The sequence below is a fragment of the Hemitrygon akajei genome, chromosome 2, assembly GCF_048418815.1.
Source record: "Hemitrygon akajei chromosome 2, sHemAka1.3, whole genome shotgun sequence".
NCBI lineage: Eukaryota > Metazoa > Chordata > Chondrichthyes > Myliobatiformes > Dasyatidae > Hemitrygon > Hemitrygon akajei.
Genome location: NC_133125.1, coordinates 24,139,131 through 24,156,188, shown reverse-complemented (window position 1 = coordinate 24,156,188; position 17,058 = coordinate 24,139,131). Strand labels below are relative to the sequence as shown.

Here is a 17,058-nt window from a genome sequence, read left to right as displayed (position 1 = left end):
CCAGACTTTACCAAGCAACTTAAATTCAGAAACTTTAAACATTGAAAATGAGAATCAACATTTTATAAGACATAAGCATATTACAAAGCAAGAACCTGAAGTTAACAGGCATCTCATAAATCATTTACAATTAATTTTGTTACTAAAGATATAGCAACTACATTGTCTGCAACAATGACTTCAGGCTAGAGGTACGATCAAAATAATGGTGTGCCTAATAGTGTGGAAAATTTAAGAGGACAGGCCCCAATTAAGCAGAGACTCACCCACTTACCAGCACAGTGCCATTCATTTTGTTGATGAATGTGCGAGGCTGGATAGATACTATACTTAAATGATAGCTTTAAACCGTCTCAGCCACAAAAGCTAATTTCTTTCTACAATACTGTGCAAGTTTTACATATTGATATTGCTACTGAGCTAGTACAAAGCTAAGAGCTCTTATTTCTGTTTCCCAGCCACCTTCCTGTTTTAACCAATACACAGTACAGTGAAAAAATCTTAAGCACCCTAGCTATATATAGAATGTGCCTAAGAGTTTTGCACAGTTCTGTATGTAACTGAATTTCAATCTTTTAATGACTTTATAAGCATTAATAAACTATTACTTGTGTCTCATTTCTTCAAGTTCCAAAACATGCTAAACATTAGAAATGTTTTAATGCTGGTTAACTTCCCCATTTTGTTTCATCTTTCCTCTCTGCTTTAGTCACATATCTTCTCTCCCATTATGCCAGTGGGTGACATAGCATTAAATTTTACCTACTCTAATTTAGACTTCCTCTCCGGTCTATTAATTTCACAATTCTTCAGCCTGGCTCGTTAAGAAAACTGATTCCTGCTCCCTCAATCAGGTCCTAATTGCTTGTGACGGCAGTGTGCATCGTCTGCAAATACTACTGCACTTACGTACCTCAACAGCTCCAGCAGCACCTACCATCAGCATAATACCAACATGCTCACAGGGATACAATTTCCCCTCAAGCCACACATTATACTGACCTGAAAATATATCACTACTCCGTCTTCACAGGGTCTAAATCCTTTAAGTCCCTCCCTACTCTACAGCTTTGTGGGTAGACCTTCCCAGAGCTGTTCAGAAAGACGGTCCATTTATTTAGGGTAATTGGGAAGGGTCAATAAATACTCTTCTTCCCACATATATTAACAGAATAGAGGGGAAAAAAGTGTCAATTGCTTCAAATACCTTTCTCTCACTTGACTCTTCATCAATTGAAAGAATATAAAACACAACTCTTGCTGGCCTAACTGCTTCCTCAGTCAAGCAACCGCCACAGTCAAAGACGCAACCCACTGAAGGCGTTCTTGCTCCTAACCCCTCCTATCATGCAAAAGCTGGAAAGCACACTTCACCAGGCTCAGGTACAGATTCTATCCCACAGTTATAACAAACCGGACAGCTCCTTAGTACTCTTGACCTCAGTCTACCTCGTTATGACCTTGCACCATACCATCAGCCCCCTCCCTCTGTAACTGTAATGTGTAATGAATTAATCTGTATGAACAGTGTCCAGGCAAACTTTTCACTGTGACAATAATAGAACAATTTAGCAACTCAGATTAATAGAAGACGTGGTCCTGCTGCATTAAATTATGGCCTAAATTTCCAGAATCATCCCATTTTCTTGTGAACGAGGTAAACACTATCCTTGAGTTGTACAGCACAGCGATGGCCCCTTCAGCCAACCAATCACAAACTAGGGAAAATCTGCAGATGCTGGAAATCCAAGCAATGCACACAAAATGCTGGAGGAACTCAGCAGGCCAGGCGGCACCTATGGAAAAGAGTACAGTCGACATTTCGAGCCGAGACCCTTCAGCCAGACTGGAGGAAAAGAAGAGATGAGGAGTTTGAGTTAGAAGGTGTGGGGGGGGGGGGGGGGGGGAGGGAGAAGCACAAGGGGATAAGTGAAACTGGGAGGTGGGGAGAGGTGAAATAAAGAGCTGGGAAGTTGATTGGAAAAAGAGCTGGAGAAGGGGGAGTCTAATAGGAGAGGACAGAAGGCCGTGGAAGAAAGTAAAAGGTGGAAGAGCACCAGAGGGAGGCAATGGGCAGGAAGGATGAGAGAGGGAAAAGAGGATGGAGAATATGGAAGGGGGGATTACTAGAAGTTCAAGAAATCGATGTTCACGCCTTCAGGTTGGCGGCTACCCAGACAGGATATGACCAAGGCCAACAATGCGATTGGGCACTTTGGCAGAGAAATGCCCTGCAGCCTGCAGCGGACTAGCAGCACGGCGCTGAACTGAACCAAAGTGAATGCTCCTGGACTCCTGGTTTGATGCTTGATGTTCTCTGCGTTGTTCGCTCGATTTGCGCAATTTGTTCCTCTTTTGCCAGTTGGGTGTTTGCTGTTTCCTTGAACGGGTTCCCTGGTGTTGCTTACAGCAGGACAAATCTCAGAGTGGCATCCTCTATACATGCTTTGATAATAAATGTACTTTGAATCTTTGAACATCTTACATTTTTCCCAGTTAATTTCCATCTACTACACCTCGGTTCACTTTCCTAGTTCATCTAGATCCTGTTTTAATCTTGGATAACCTAAATCACTGTCCACAATACCACCAATTTTGGTGTCATCCACAAGCTTATAAACCATGTTAACATTGTTATTCACAATCATTGCTGCAGATGAGAAGCAACAATAGACCCAGCACTGATTCTTGTGGCTCACCACCGGTCTCAAACATCCAACAGGAATAACAACCCTCCACCTCAACCCTCTGTCCCTTTCCACCAAGCCAATTTTGTATCTAACTGGCTATCTCATATGATTTCATGTGACTTAACCTTCCAGGCTACCCAATCGGGTGGGACCTTGGCAAAGGTCTTGCTGAAGTCCACGTAGACAGCATCTAATGCCTGACCCTCGTCAATCTTCTTAGTTACCTCTTCAGAAAATTTGTGAGACACTCTATCAAGTTTGAGAGACTGAAATAAAATGTTCCATTCTGCTAAATATTTTTAGTGCTGTTTAAAAAAAACATCAAACTCTACTGCAGGGTTGACAATAAAATTGAGGTGTTTGGGATACGACAAACAATTATATTGATTACCACTGTCTCAGAATACCGACAACACTTAACACCTCCACACTTCCCTGAGCTCTGTTACTGGCTGACTGATGTAGAAAATGTTTACAGGACCTCGGAGAACAAATGGTAGAAATAAGCTTTCTAAGTACAAGTAGGAAATGCCCTATGGTACTCCAGGCGAATATTGAAGGATTATGTTTTGAAGCTACTCACAAAAAATAGGCCTATAAATGGGTTTAGTTTCCAGATTAGTGCCTCTGCTCTTTGTTGTAACCTTGATGTTCCTTCTGTATGTCCACCATTATTCAGTTTAATATTTTTTTCCATCTATTGATTCTGCTGTTATTAATCTGTGGTGAACAAATCTGAATTGCATTCAGCATATCCTAGAAACGCAGGGTGAATGAGTCATCAGTGTAGCCCCCTGTGCCTGTTCTGACATTTGGAAAAGCAGTTCTACTTTGTTACATGCCTGCATTTTGTGCATTATCCTAAAAGTTGTTTATCTTCATCCAATTTCCTTTTAATATTATTTATGGAATTTGCTTTTAGTGCCTTTCCAGTTCGATTGTTTCAAATGCCAATAACCAGGAAAAAAAAAATCCTCTTCTCCCTTCTAGTTTTTTTGCCAATAATTTGAAAGATAACCCCTCATTAACTGTTTGCTTACTAAAGGGAAATACATGTGTCTATCTGCTCCAAAAAGGCTTATATCATCTTGAGATATTGTAAGGCCACCTCCTAACCTTCTCTCCTTCAATGACATTTTGTTTTTGTATTTAGAATCAGATTTAATTTAACTTTAAAAAAAACAACTATTCACTATGCATATAGGGCACCTCTGACTTCTGATGGACGGAAGATTGGGATTAAAATCACAGACAAAGATACTCTGTTTTAAAACTGTACTGAAGAACTGCCACAATCATTTCTTGGGATTGAGGTGGTTGCATTCCAACAATCACACCCACCGAGTATGCAAAAATGTCCTTACCATTATGAAGCATCCTCCTTGTACTTGATTATATCCAGATCCTTGGTCAAATGCTGACCAGAGAGCAAAAGAAGGCATTCTCATTTAAATTTAAATTGTGTTTGAACCGATGCTATAATGAAATATTCCAACAGAAACGGTGGCACGGTAGCATAGTGATTAGCACAACGCTTTACAGTTAAGGAGACACAGGTTCCATTCCTGCCACTGCCTGCAAAGAGTTTGTACATTGTCCCCGTGACCATGGGGGTTTTCTCTGGGTGCTCCCACAGTCCACCAACGTACCGGTTGGTAGGTTAATTGGTCAATGTAAATTGTCCCGTGATTAGACGAGGGTTAAATTGGGGGATTACAGGGTGGCAAGGCTCGGAGGGCCAGAAGAGTCCACTCCAAGCTGTATCTTGATAAATAAATAATAAATCAATTAATCAAAATTGAATATCAGTAAAGAATACTGTTCAGTAGGAATATGTAAGATACTTTGTGATTGACGGTAAGTTTTTTTTGGAGGTGATTTGATTTTTTTCCCCTTTGTAAATAGGACAGACTTAGGCAATTTTACATTTTGTCAGAGCAGGGTACATGCGTGTGAGGAATCTATAAAATTTGGTTTGCATCACTTTCTATGAATCTTCATATATTTTTCTACTCACTGTAGTTACAGATGACAGTTAATGCTATCAATAAATTCAAGACTCAAGATTCGAAGAACATGTACTATCAAAACATTTTATAAATTATACACCCTGAGATTTGTTTGCTTACAGGCAGCCACAAAGCAAGAAACCAATTAAAAAAGTGAAAGACCACAACCACTGCTTAGACGAAGAGGAAAAACACACACACGCACACGCACACACACACGCACACCATGCAAATAATAGAAGCAAATGACAGCATTCCGAACCAGATTGAGTCCTTAGATCTGCTCCGTGGAGTAGCCATAGTAGCCCCAAGCCTTGATCTCAAGTCATCATATTAACGGGACAAAAAGACTGCAAAAGCCGCAGAGATGACAGCCGCCAGATCAGTTCACAGCTTCACTGCCGCAGGGAGGAATGAACCGTGGGAGAGTGATGCTGGTTAGAGTTCTCCTCAGTTTATTTTCACAGCTGGCAACCAACAAGCTCTGCATTCAAGTAGAGAGCTCGGCTTTTCATGCAGTAGCTCTATTTGGAGTGATGTTGGTTAAGGTATACACAAAAAATCAGAAACAGAATTGTGCTGGAACTACTCAACAAGTCAAGAACTTCTGCAAAGAGAGAAAGCAGGCCCAGGGAGTAATTCCTGCACTCTGTTTTTATTTCAGATTTTCAACATCTGCAGTATTTTGCTCAGGGAATGAACGTCTTCAGTATCACAGCCAGAAACTTATTAAAATTAACAATCTTTGCCTTTTTCAAGGCAGGAATATATTATCAACACGTAAATTTTCACATAACTTCAAGTATTATACTCCAGGAAGATTATTACACACAACACACACAAAATGCTGGAGGAACTCAGCAGGTCAGGCAGCATCTATGGAAAAGAGTAAACAGTTGATGTTTTGGGTTGAGACCCGACAAAGGGTCTTGGCACAACTGAGAAGCTCAAGCCAGAACACCAGTTTGCAAGGCACCTTGCTCTACACAGGGACTAGAGAAAAGCAATTTCCTTGCTATGTCTCAGGAGTTTCAGGCTACCACCCCACACTGTGACAGATTTGTACATGCTTGAATTATTCGTGCTCATTGTGGGCCCTGAGAGACCCGCACTGGTTATTCCTGTTAAAGTAGCCACAGCCTTCAACTTCTACTCTTCAGGTTTCTACAAGATTTTGCAGTTGCTTCCACTCAGATCCTTCAAGAGGACCACAACCTTCTTGGGTTTGGAGGCTTGCGTGCCTCAATGACCAGGAGAGCTACGTCGGCTGGAGTCAGGGCTTTATGCTTTGGCTCTTGGCAGGGTCACCCATGCCAAACAAGTCAAAGAGTTGAGGCCAGGCTAAGAGTGGTCCACCGGTCCTCCAGGTTTGGAGGTTCATCTCAGGGCTAACAAAGCTGACTAGTAAAACAAAACTGTTCCGGAAACAGCAATGAAGAATCCTCCTGCATCTGTGTGTGATGGTATTTCTGGGTCTCCACCTGGAGCTCGCATGACTGACAGTAGTGAAAACTGAGCTCTACTGACACGATGAAGGAAGACCTTAACATCACCAGAGATGGAGGATCTTCATTGCCACCCTGAATGCCAGCAGGCTCCTCACAAGTGTTTCAAGAGGTTTACTTCTAAAGGATGTGATATGCTTCAGCTCCATCGTGGACAACGCCAACCACACTGGAAGAACCCCTGAATCTTGTACTTTGACTGGATTTTGGCGAGGTCCGAGCCTGGCAGATGATGCTCAAGGCAGCGTGGAGTATAGAACCCCCAGAGCAGCATGCAGTTTTCATCAATCTAAAGGGTCAACAACAAAATTTTTAACCCCATTTGGTCAAGGAATCCAATCTAGGAAAGTATGCACAGGATTTTTTTTCCTTTGAAGAAAGCACCATCTCCCTCATCGTGTTCTGGTTCCATTCAACTAATATGCAGTGGGTTTGTAACCACAAATATGTTTTCCCAAATCTGCACAAAACACCCAGGTAACTACCATAGATGTCCCCTCTCCAGTTTATTTGATCTCCAAGCTGCTGGCAGATGAAGGACAAAACATTCCCACTTGGTTTGGCTCATGACAACAATGAAGATGCAGTCAATGAGGTACTAGAGCATCCCAAACAACGCCACTTCTCTATAACTGAAATGTGCTGACCAAACCATTTTTGAAGCCTTGACCATTGCTACAATATATACCTGGTCCTGCAAAATCAGAGCCCTTGCCTGACTCAGCTACTGTCACTACACACCTCGTCACTCCAACACGTTCCCACCCATGCTGTACTTTGTCTCCCTGTTTAGCCCCAGGGACAACAGATTCAGAAAGCGTCTAGGCACCATGACACAGATGACCAAGAGCACCTCAGAGCAGTTTGCCCACCTTTAGTGACGCTGCAACTTAAAATCGTTCAAACGAGTAAGAACTCTTAGCGGCATGTGAATGTTTTATACAATGGTGGAGTGTTAGCTTTCCAAGCTAATATTTGACTGGCACCACTTTCCAACCTATGGCAATTATGCCTTTTGAATAAAAAGGTACATGTTAATGTGAAGAATGGAGAAGCAATGGATTGACTGGTTTCTGATATAAATTAGTTTCCCAATCAATTGAAAAGGTCCTCAATACCCCCTCTGCCCCAGCACAGAGGGAATTATAAACCACCCTCTCCTCATAACATTTAACTCCATTCAAATAAATTGAATCTTCTTCATTCCTTAAAAGAACATTACGTTACATGGTTCATCATTTTCCTTAGACATTTTCCTTGCCAATCTGATTACTTCACTGCACTTAATTTATGTGAATAAACATGCAGTACGATGACAGAAATTGCTTGCACAAAGTACCACCAGAATTCTGATGCATGAGAAACATCGAAACAGAGGCATCAATAGGCATCAATCTCTTCAAATTGACTTTCCTTTCCCCATTTGACAATGGACATTGAGATGCTGGAACTCAAAGGTTCATTTTACTATTAAAGTATTTGTGCAGAATACAACTCTGAGATTTGCCTTCTCCAGATAGCCATGAAATACAGAAAAACTATAGAATATAAATTAGTTGAAAAAGACATCACCTCCCCCCCCCCCCACGGCATGGAAAAGAAAAAGAAAGAAAACTCACAAACCCCAAAAACCCCCAACCCCTCCTTCACACAGCCACTACCAGATCAACAAGAAATATTCTTTTAATGGAAACACTAAATTTTGGTTAAATTCAAAAAAACAGCAGCTTACTCGTTTTGACAGTTGTGTGTCCATCATAAAATTGTGCACATGTTTCTCTGCTTTGGTAAGCTCCAGCTTTCGGGCAACCACAGCTACAACCAGCGCGGTGCAGCCAGCACCCTATAGGTAAAAAGAATTTGAGAAAAATAATCAATTCCTGGCGTTATTTCAGTTAAAAAATGTTCTTGCATCCACCACGATTGCAGGTCCATCATAGAGGTAGTCAGCGAGCGGGAAGAGATCAGGGTGACAGGCCAGTGGCTCAGTATGTTATCCTTTCCTCTGAGAAATAGGAAATGAATCCAGGCCACAGTTATCAACCCAGTTGTAAAGTTGCTTCGGGATCTTTGACCCAGTTTCTACTGGTCCTGAGATCGCAGGACAAAACTACACACAAATCAGCATAACATGCATCACAAAGAAACTCAACTGAGACTGCAAAAGCAATCAAAATAGAAATTAGTGCAAGAAGTGTTGGGAGTACTTGGCCAATCTGACTTGGAATGTATTGTCACTGGGAGACCGTTTCGCTGAACACCTACGCTCGGTCCGCCAGAAAAAGCAGGATCTCCCAGTGGCCACACATTTTAATTCCACGTCCCATTCCCATTCTGATATGTCTATCCATGGCCTCCTCTATTGTCAAAATGAATCCAAACTCAGGTTGGAGGAACAACACCTTATATCCTCTACATAGCACCATCCAGAGACAGAGAAGCAGTTTCAGCGACAGGTTATTATCGATGCAATGCTCCTCAGACAGGATGAAGAGGTCAATACTCCCCAATGCCATTAGGCTTTACAATTCTACCGCCAGGACTTAAGAACTTTTTAAAAGCTATTATTAATGCTTTTTGAGATAGTGATTTAGATGCATATCATATTTTTTTACTGAGTTAAGTATTGTATGTAATTAGTTTTGCTACAACAAGTGTATGGAACATTGGAAAAAAGTTGAATTTCCCCATGGGGATGAATAAAGTATTTATCTATCTATCTATCTATCTATACCGGCTGGGTAGCCTCCAACCTGATGGCATGAACATTGGCTTCTCTAACTTCTGTTAATGCCCCTCCTCCCCTTCTTACCCCATCCCTGACAGATTTAGTTGTTTGCCTGGTCTCCATCTCCCTCTGGTGCACCCCCCTTTCTTTCTCCTGAGGCCTCCCGTCCCATGATCCTTTCCCTTCTCCAGCTCTGTATCACTTTCGCCAATCACCTTTCCAGCTCTTAGCTTCATCCCACCCCCTCCGGTCTTCTCCTATCATTTTGCATTTCCCCCTCCCCCCTCTACTTTCAAATCTCTTAGTATCTTTCCTTTCAGTTAGTCCTGATGAAGGGTCTCGGCCCGAAACGTCGACAGCGCTTCTCCCTATAGATGCTGCCTGGCCTGCTGTGTTCCACCAGCATTTTGTGTGTGTTGTTGTTTGAATTTCCAGCATCTGCAGATTTCCTCATGTTTGCTCTGGAATATATTGTGCCCGATACAGAAAAGTGCTCTTGCTCCCACAGTTGAAAATTTTCACTATATATGTTTTAAAAATCTAACAAAAATAAATATAAAATTTTACTTCTTCATAAGATTTTGGTGTCATTGGCATTATCAACTAATTGGCTTGCTACAGAGCAGTGAAGAGAAACCACATTACTCTGGGTAGATTTTATATCTGGGCCAGACAGGATAAGCATGGCAATTATTTTTTTTCTAAAGTGGCGTTAGTCACCAACTGGATTTTATAACAATTCAGTAAATTTATAGATACTACTAATAGCTTTAAAAAATATCCAAATGAACTTAATCTGCTCAGTTGCCATGTACAATGCCTCTCAAAATTGAATTGCCTCATTCTAATGCATGAAGTAGTTCAAACAATTACTCTACTACACCCTGTTTTAAAGGATAGCATACTATTTATATACAGTACAACAGAGTGGGAACAGCATGTCTCTTCTTCTGTCTGGGCACAAGTCATCTGGATGTAATACTGAGAAAAGTCTGCTCTGGTTAAGAAATTGATAAAATTTGCTTGAAATTCTATCCACACTGTGCCGAGCAAGGTAAGCTTATGAACGGGGCAGGTTTTTATTTTCACCTTTCAGTCCTTCCAGCCTCTCTCAGGGAAATCAGAAAGGAGATCATTCTGGAGCCACTTGATTCTCCTTCCGTTTAAACGTTTGGACTTGTGAACCCCTTGCTCAACTTTCCGCACTAAATTCTGCTCAGATCAGGAAGACAAAAAAAATCCCTTCACAGATTCTACATTTTTCAATACTAATCATGTTAAGGACCGGCAGCCGTTCTTCTGAAAAAGAGTATTATTAAAATATAGAGCTGATTATTAAAAACAGCAAATTGCAAAGTGATGCTTACATTGTGTATTTTTATCACTGAGAATATGAATGATGAAAGACAATATGAAATTTTAAAAAAGAGCGACACTAACGTTATCCACGTTGGATAAAATAAAACTTTTCAAATTTCTTGCATACAGCCAAATGCATTCATGCGATCTTGATACTTATAGCTGTACAACACTACAGAATGTCTTAAGGCATTTAAAACTAGTCATTAAAGCTAAAAAGTCAGCAGATATAGATTATTTTTAGAAAAAAAGTCATGGCTAATGGAGAGGAGTCATTTTAATTTCAATTCTTCAAATAGCTACTGACTTGAAACCTACAAAAATATAAAAGTATATAAAAATACTCTTCATCACAATGTAATGAATCACCAAATCATCATTATTTAGGACATCAATGCTGACATATCACATACCTTATCTTCATCTATAATTTACAGTCAAAATGATGCCGCACCTAGTGGTGTTTACGATCACTGCAAATGATTCAGCAAATAGATACAACGCCAAATTTGTAATTAAAATATGGAATTCCAGAAGTAGCTGACAAATTGTGCTTGAGCTGCGAAAATAGCACCTCTCCTCTGTTTTGGTACTGAAATCCAGTGAAAAGTATGAATTTGGTCTATTGACACATTAAATTCAAACTGAACTTATCACAGAAAGTCCTGGCCCAGAACATTGATCATCCCTTTGACTCCACAGATGGGAGAATTAGAAGGAAGTGTCAGAGTCCTGGATAATGTGGGTTGGGGAGGCAGCCAGTACTCTAAGGAAGGGGGAGACGGGCCCTGCAGTGGTTAAAAGCAAACATAGGTCCCAGTCCAATGCAGAACCAGAAGGACTTTGATTTCTTTGGACAAATCAATTCTGTCGACCCAGAACCTGTTTTAATTTCCTGTAGGGTGCAGCAACCTGAGATGAAGATAAAAGCTGCAAGATCAATCACATGCAGCCAAGTGCATTCTCAAGGCAGAGCAAGTCCCCTCAAAACTCATACCTCTAGAATGAAGTGAAGCAGAGTCCTAAAGTGGTCACATCTGAGAACTCCACCCACACAGTTCACCCAGAGTGAAACGAATCATAAAAGGCAATACGCAGGACCAACACCAGAAGCCTCTTTTCTCCAGTTCCAAGTTGTAAAGTTATCATAGTTGGAACAGGGGCAGCTACTCTACGTTCGTGGAAACGTGGCTTGTGTAACCAGTGCAAGTCATTTTGTCAGGAGTGCCAGAGAATGCGGGCAAAGGGAGATGCCTTTTTATAGCAATGTTTTCCTGAAGGTGGAGCAAAGCACTTTACCTGCTTCCATTTTGCAGAGTTAAACCACTTGTCTACTATTTTCCCTCAGAGTCATCTTCTCTTCCTTGAATGTCCCACCGGATAATGCTGTGACCAAAACTGAAATTCTCCTTGCCTGCGGACAATCTTAGTTATTAATGCTCTGCATTGCTGCCAGTAACTCAGTAGACTGTGTCCCAAAGCCTACAGTGTTTGTAATAATGATATTTATATTATAAACCGCCTTCCATCTGAAACTGGATGGACCCTCGAAACAATAACCAACGGTCCTTTCAGTACATCACTGTAATGGGTTACTGAAATACTGAACTTACCATAATCCCTGTGAGTAGGCAAACTCCTTTCCCACAATATGTGTGCGGCACCATATCACCATACCCAATGGAAAGGAAGGTGATAGATATAAGCCACATTGCTCCAAGAAAATTGCTTGTGACATCCTGGCTGTCGTGATATCTGCAAACCAATTAGAACATCGTTACATAATTGGTTATAATTTCACTTCCCTTGCGTGCAAAGTGTAAGATCTTTGTTCCTTGTATTTATTTGTACAACTGCCTTTTTAAAAGAGATAACGATGATGTAGTTAAGTATTTCAATCAAAATTTGACTTGAGATACTGTGAACTTGATTCAAGCGAAGAAAACAATGTTGGGACAGTGGAATTATGGTGTATGCGAACCATAATAGTAGTTCAACAGAAGTTACAAAAATATATATGACAGAACTAAAACGAACCAAAAGACATTTCAGCCTTCTGGTTCATAAATATTTGGTATTAGAAGCTTTGCAGAAATTTTGTGTTTTATGCCTTTTACATCCTCCATTATTGAAGCAAAATTTTAAACTTCTGTTGAAATAAGATCAGCTAAGGAAACAAAATTAACATTCAGAGCAATCATCAAAAGCCATAAATATTTCTGTACCTGAGTTACCAGGCAAAGCTATAAATTCAATGTGCGTGGCAGGCAATAGTAAAATATTAAGGCTTGTTAATGTACTAGAAATTCATAAACACAAGAGATTCTGCAGATGCTGGAAATCCAAGGCAACACACACAAAATCCTGGAGGAACTCAGCAGGCCAGGCAGCATCTATGGAAAAGAGTAGACAGTCGATGTTTCAGTCCGAGACCCTTCTTCAGGGCTGAAAGGGAAGGGGGTGGGGGCAGTTGCCTGAATTACAAGGTGGGTGGAGGGGGGAGAGATTAGCTTAGGTGAAGCCAACAGGTGGAAAGGTCAAAGGTCAGAGAATAAAGAATCTGAAAGAAGGTGGAGAGTGGAAAGTAGAAAGGGAAGAGGAAGGGGACACTGGCTATAAAGACATTTGTTTAATATTTCACATGATTGCAATAATATCAATGTCTCCAAAAGATTAGCAAAATTAATGAACTAAGAAATCAATTTCTTTTCACAACAATCTGTTACGTTTATAATATTTGCTAAATCCAAACGTATCAGGTAAAAAATAAACAAGCAAGAAGTAAAAAGAGTATTTCAAAACTGCTTGAATTAATATGGTCAGTATCAGTATTAATATGGACAATATTAGCTGGAATTATATATGCAATATTAGCCTTAATTTATTCAAACTTGCACTAGAATACCAGCTTATAAACTGCAATGTGTAATGGTCACTTTTTAAAAAAGTGATGCCCTCAAAGGTGACCAGAAGCCAGCCATGACTTCCACCAAACTTTGCAAGCTCGAAGAAGAAAGGTGAGTTCTTTACCCGTGCATACACACAATTTGCATATGAAAGTGAGGGGCTTCTTGTTCCCTCACTTCCATTCTGGTCTCTAGTGTTCCAGTTGTGGTCTGCAATATCCGCAAGTAGTCAGAGGCCTCCGCTCACCGTCTCCTGCACTACCAGCCTGGCATCAAGAGGCCTACGGCCCTGTGGTTAGGGCTGCCCAGCGTTCTGTATTCTGCTGCCCCCGTCCTTTAGTTTTCTTTCTTTTCAAAATCACTACTCTCAATTAACCAATCAACATGGCTTAGCAAGGTGACATTACAGCAATTTGTAATTAGATACCAAAACTTAATAAACTGTATAAAGACAAGCTGTGATAAACAAATATTGTGTCACAGGGAGGCTTCTCTACAGTTACAGACTGCTCCCGTTGAGGATTCACACTTCTCTTTGTTACAGATTTGGAATAACATTTTCAATGTCATCACGTATAATTGAGAAAAACTTTGTGTACCCACTTAGCCATCTTCTAAGCAATCGTTACAGGTCTCCTTTACATCCATTTTCCCTTCCAGTTCAGTATTTTCAGAATTTTACTCATTTCAGAATGAGTAGGTTCTAGAGCCAAGGAATTGTGCAGTAGTACTTACTGCAGAGAGCATCAGGCTAACTTAGTGTAAAGTAAAGCAGTCAGTCCTATTCCTACCTCTTCCTCTGGGGCCTAAATTTACATTCCCTAAAGGATCAGCCCAGTTATTTTTCAAAGTGATGGCTGATTTTGCTCCTGTCACCCTCTCTGGTGATGTATTCCATGCTCACTTGCTGTGTGGAAAGGACTTTCCATCTGTCACCCACGGGGGTTTCCCCAACACATGCCCTTTGGCTCCCTGTCCTTTCAGCCAATAAGAACAGTTTCTCTTCACTCGCATTGTCCAATCCCTTTAATACCTTGAACATGCCTATGAAATCACCACCTCATCTATTAAGTTCGTATTGACAGAAGTATCTCCATCAGCACAGGAGCACCACAGGGCTGTGTGGCTAGACTCCTGCTCTACTCACTTTACAGCTAAGTATAGCTCCAACACTATATGCAAGCTTTCTGATGACACCACTGTTGTGAGCTGCATCAAAGGGGGTGATGAATCAGCCCCTTGGCTGAGTGGTGTTATAGCAACAACCTCTCACTCAGTGTCAATAAGACCAAAGAACTGATTGTAGACTTCGGGAGAGGGAAACCAGAGGCCCATGAGCCAGTAATCATCAGAGGATCAGAGGTGGAGAGGGTCAGTAACTTTAACTTCCTGGGTGTCACTACCTCAGAGGACCTGTCCCGTACCCATCATATAAATAGAATTGCAAAGAACTTCCTCAGGGGACTGTGGAGACTTGGCACGTCATCAAAATCATTGGCAAACTTCTACAGACGTGTGGTGGGAAGTGTGCTGACAGGCTGCGTTACAGCCTGGTACGGGAACACCAATGCCTTTGAGCGGAAAATCCTACAAAAGGTAGCGGATTCAGCCCGGTACATCACAGGTAAGGCCCTCCCAACCACTGAGCACATCTACATGAAGCTCTGCCACTGCCAAAGAGAAGCAGCATCCACCATCAAAGATCCTCACCTCCCAGGCCACGCTCTTTTCTCACTCCTGCCATCAGGTAGAAGGTACATGAGCCTCCGGACTCAGACCACCAGGTTGAAGAGCAGTTACTACTGCTCAACCATCAGGCTCTTGAACAAAAGGGGATAACTACACTCATTCTACTTCTGGTGTTCCCACAACCGATGGTCTCTTTATCTTGTTATTTCATGCTCTTTCATTTCATGTTATTTTGTACTCGTTATTTATTGCCATTTATTTATATTTGCATTCGCACAGTTTGTTGCATAGATCCTGTTTACAGTTACTGTTCTATAGATTTGCTAAGTATGCCGGCAGGAAAATGAATCTCAGGGCTGTATGTGGTGACATACATGTACTCTGGTAATAAATTTTACTTTGAACTTCAGTGCTGCCTATCAACACCATTAGCTTCAATTCCGAAAACAGGCTAATATCTGTTACTTTATCAAAAACCTTAAGTCAAATTCATCACACAACATCAACAATTCTGTTCTTATCATAACCTCTACTGTTAGCTTATCAAATGCTGTCAGATTATTTAATGATAATTTGCCTTTCATTAAGCATGTCAACCTTGACTTGTTAATGCATACATCTTCATGACGATTAATTTTGTCCTTGACTGTTTACAGCAATTTCCCTGCCACTGAATTTGAAATTATTCAGCCACAGCTGCGGGTTTATCCTTACATTCTTTTTGAATATCGACATAACATTTGCAATCCTCCAGTTCTCTGCCACAATCTTGGTTTTTAAGGAATTCCTGGCAAGCTATGTTTTCTTAAGGAAGAAAACAAAAGGTGCGAGAAGGTGAAAATCCATGGTAATTGTAGTTTACAGTTGGTCATTCTGAGACCGTGGCGATTTCTGAGCATGTCCAGACACTCAAGCGAACTTATGCACATCTGAAACAGAACTCTGGCAGAATCTCGGCAGCGATGAATCTCAGTTGGTGGCTCTCTCATGTCTTGATCAGAGAGTTACAGGTTCGAGGATCAGCCCACGGAACAGAGCACGTCTTAGCTAAAGCTCTGGGGCATAGATATTGAACTGAGATGCCCGTCTGCTTTCTCAGGAGGGCATAAAAGATCCAGTAGCACTATTTTAAAGTCAAACAGGGCATTTTGGGTGAACATGTATTCCTCCAGCAACAAAATCAAACCTTCTGTGTCATCTAATAGCTAATTGCATGTGTTGTGCACAGACTCAGTGGGCAGTATGGCCTAATTCTGTGCCTTTGTCATGTTTCTTTCATTCAACAGTGACGAAACTTCAACCAAGTTTTGTTGCCTGCAAAATGCTCTGTAGTGGTTTAGAAGCCTCTTTTTGTTCCTATCATCAGAGAGAAGCTACAGAGCCTGAAACTTAAATGCAACAACTTTGGACCAGCTTTTTCCCCTCCGCCATCATTTTTCTGATCTGTCCATAAATATTCCTTCTTTTTGCACTTTTTACTTATTTGTGCAGTTTATAGATTCTTTGCACTGTGCTGTTGCTGCAAAACAGTAAATTTCACGTCATGTGTCATGGTAATGATTCTGAAAGAACCCTTCAAGATGGAACATTTTAAAAGAAACACCAGTTGTGGCCAAAGCTCTAACAAATGCAAAATTATTGCCTTGCCCAAATTCAAATACATCAGAATTGGTTGGTTAAAAGTTCAAATAATTAGACAGCAAACGGTTCAGTCTGAGTCATATCAGGTGATTATTCTACTCTTGAATTTAAACAATTAAAGAGCAAAAAGTGTAAACTGAGCAATTAAAGGTGGCTTTAGTCCCATACTATACAACACCAAGTGACTGCTTCAATACGACAAATCTTAAGCTTTCCTCAATTCTGATTAATGGTCTTTGACCTGAACATTCAACTCTCACTCTCTCTCTTTGCCCACACACAAATGCTACATGATATTTTCAGCATTTTAAACTTTTATATCACACTTCTACCATCTCCAGTTTTTAGCTTTTGAAAAATACTTGTTTCACAATGGTCAAATCTAAAACTGCTTTACCATTGCTATCTACGAGGAGTGCTGTCATAAGAAAGCAGCCTCCGTCACCAAGCAGGAGAGAATCTGCAGATGCTGCAAATCCAAGCACCACACACAAAATGCTGCAGGAACTCAGCAGGCCAGGCAGCATCTAT

General features: G+C 41.0%; 1 protein-coding gene across 2 annotated transcripts in view; it reads right to left on the bottom strand.

Annotated features, from left to right (window-relative positions):
* Positions 1–17,058, bottom strand: part of LOC140739953 (small conductance calcium-activated potassium channel protein 2-like) — a 198,427-nt gene that overhangs the window by 22,499 nt on the left and 158,870 nt on the right. For both annotated transcript variants that reach the window (XM_073068662.1, XM_073068670.1), the window contains 2 exons: positions 11,905–12,046; positions 7,937–8,047 (listed from right to left, as the gene is read on the bottom strand). In XM_073068662.1, coding sequence (XP_072924763.1) covers positions 7,937–8,047; positions 11,905–12,046 — 253 coding nt within the window. The remainder of the gene's footprint in view (positions 1–7,936; positions 8,048–11,904; positions 12,047–17,058) is intronic.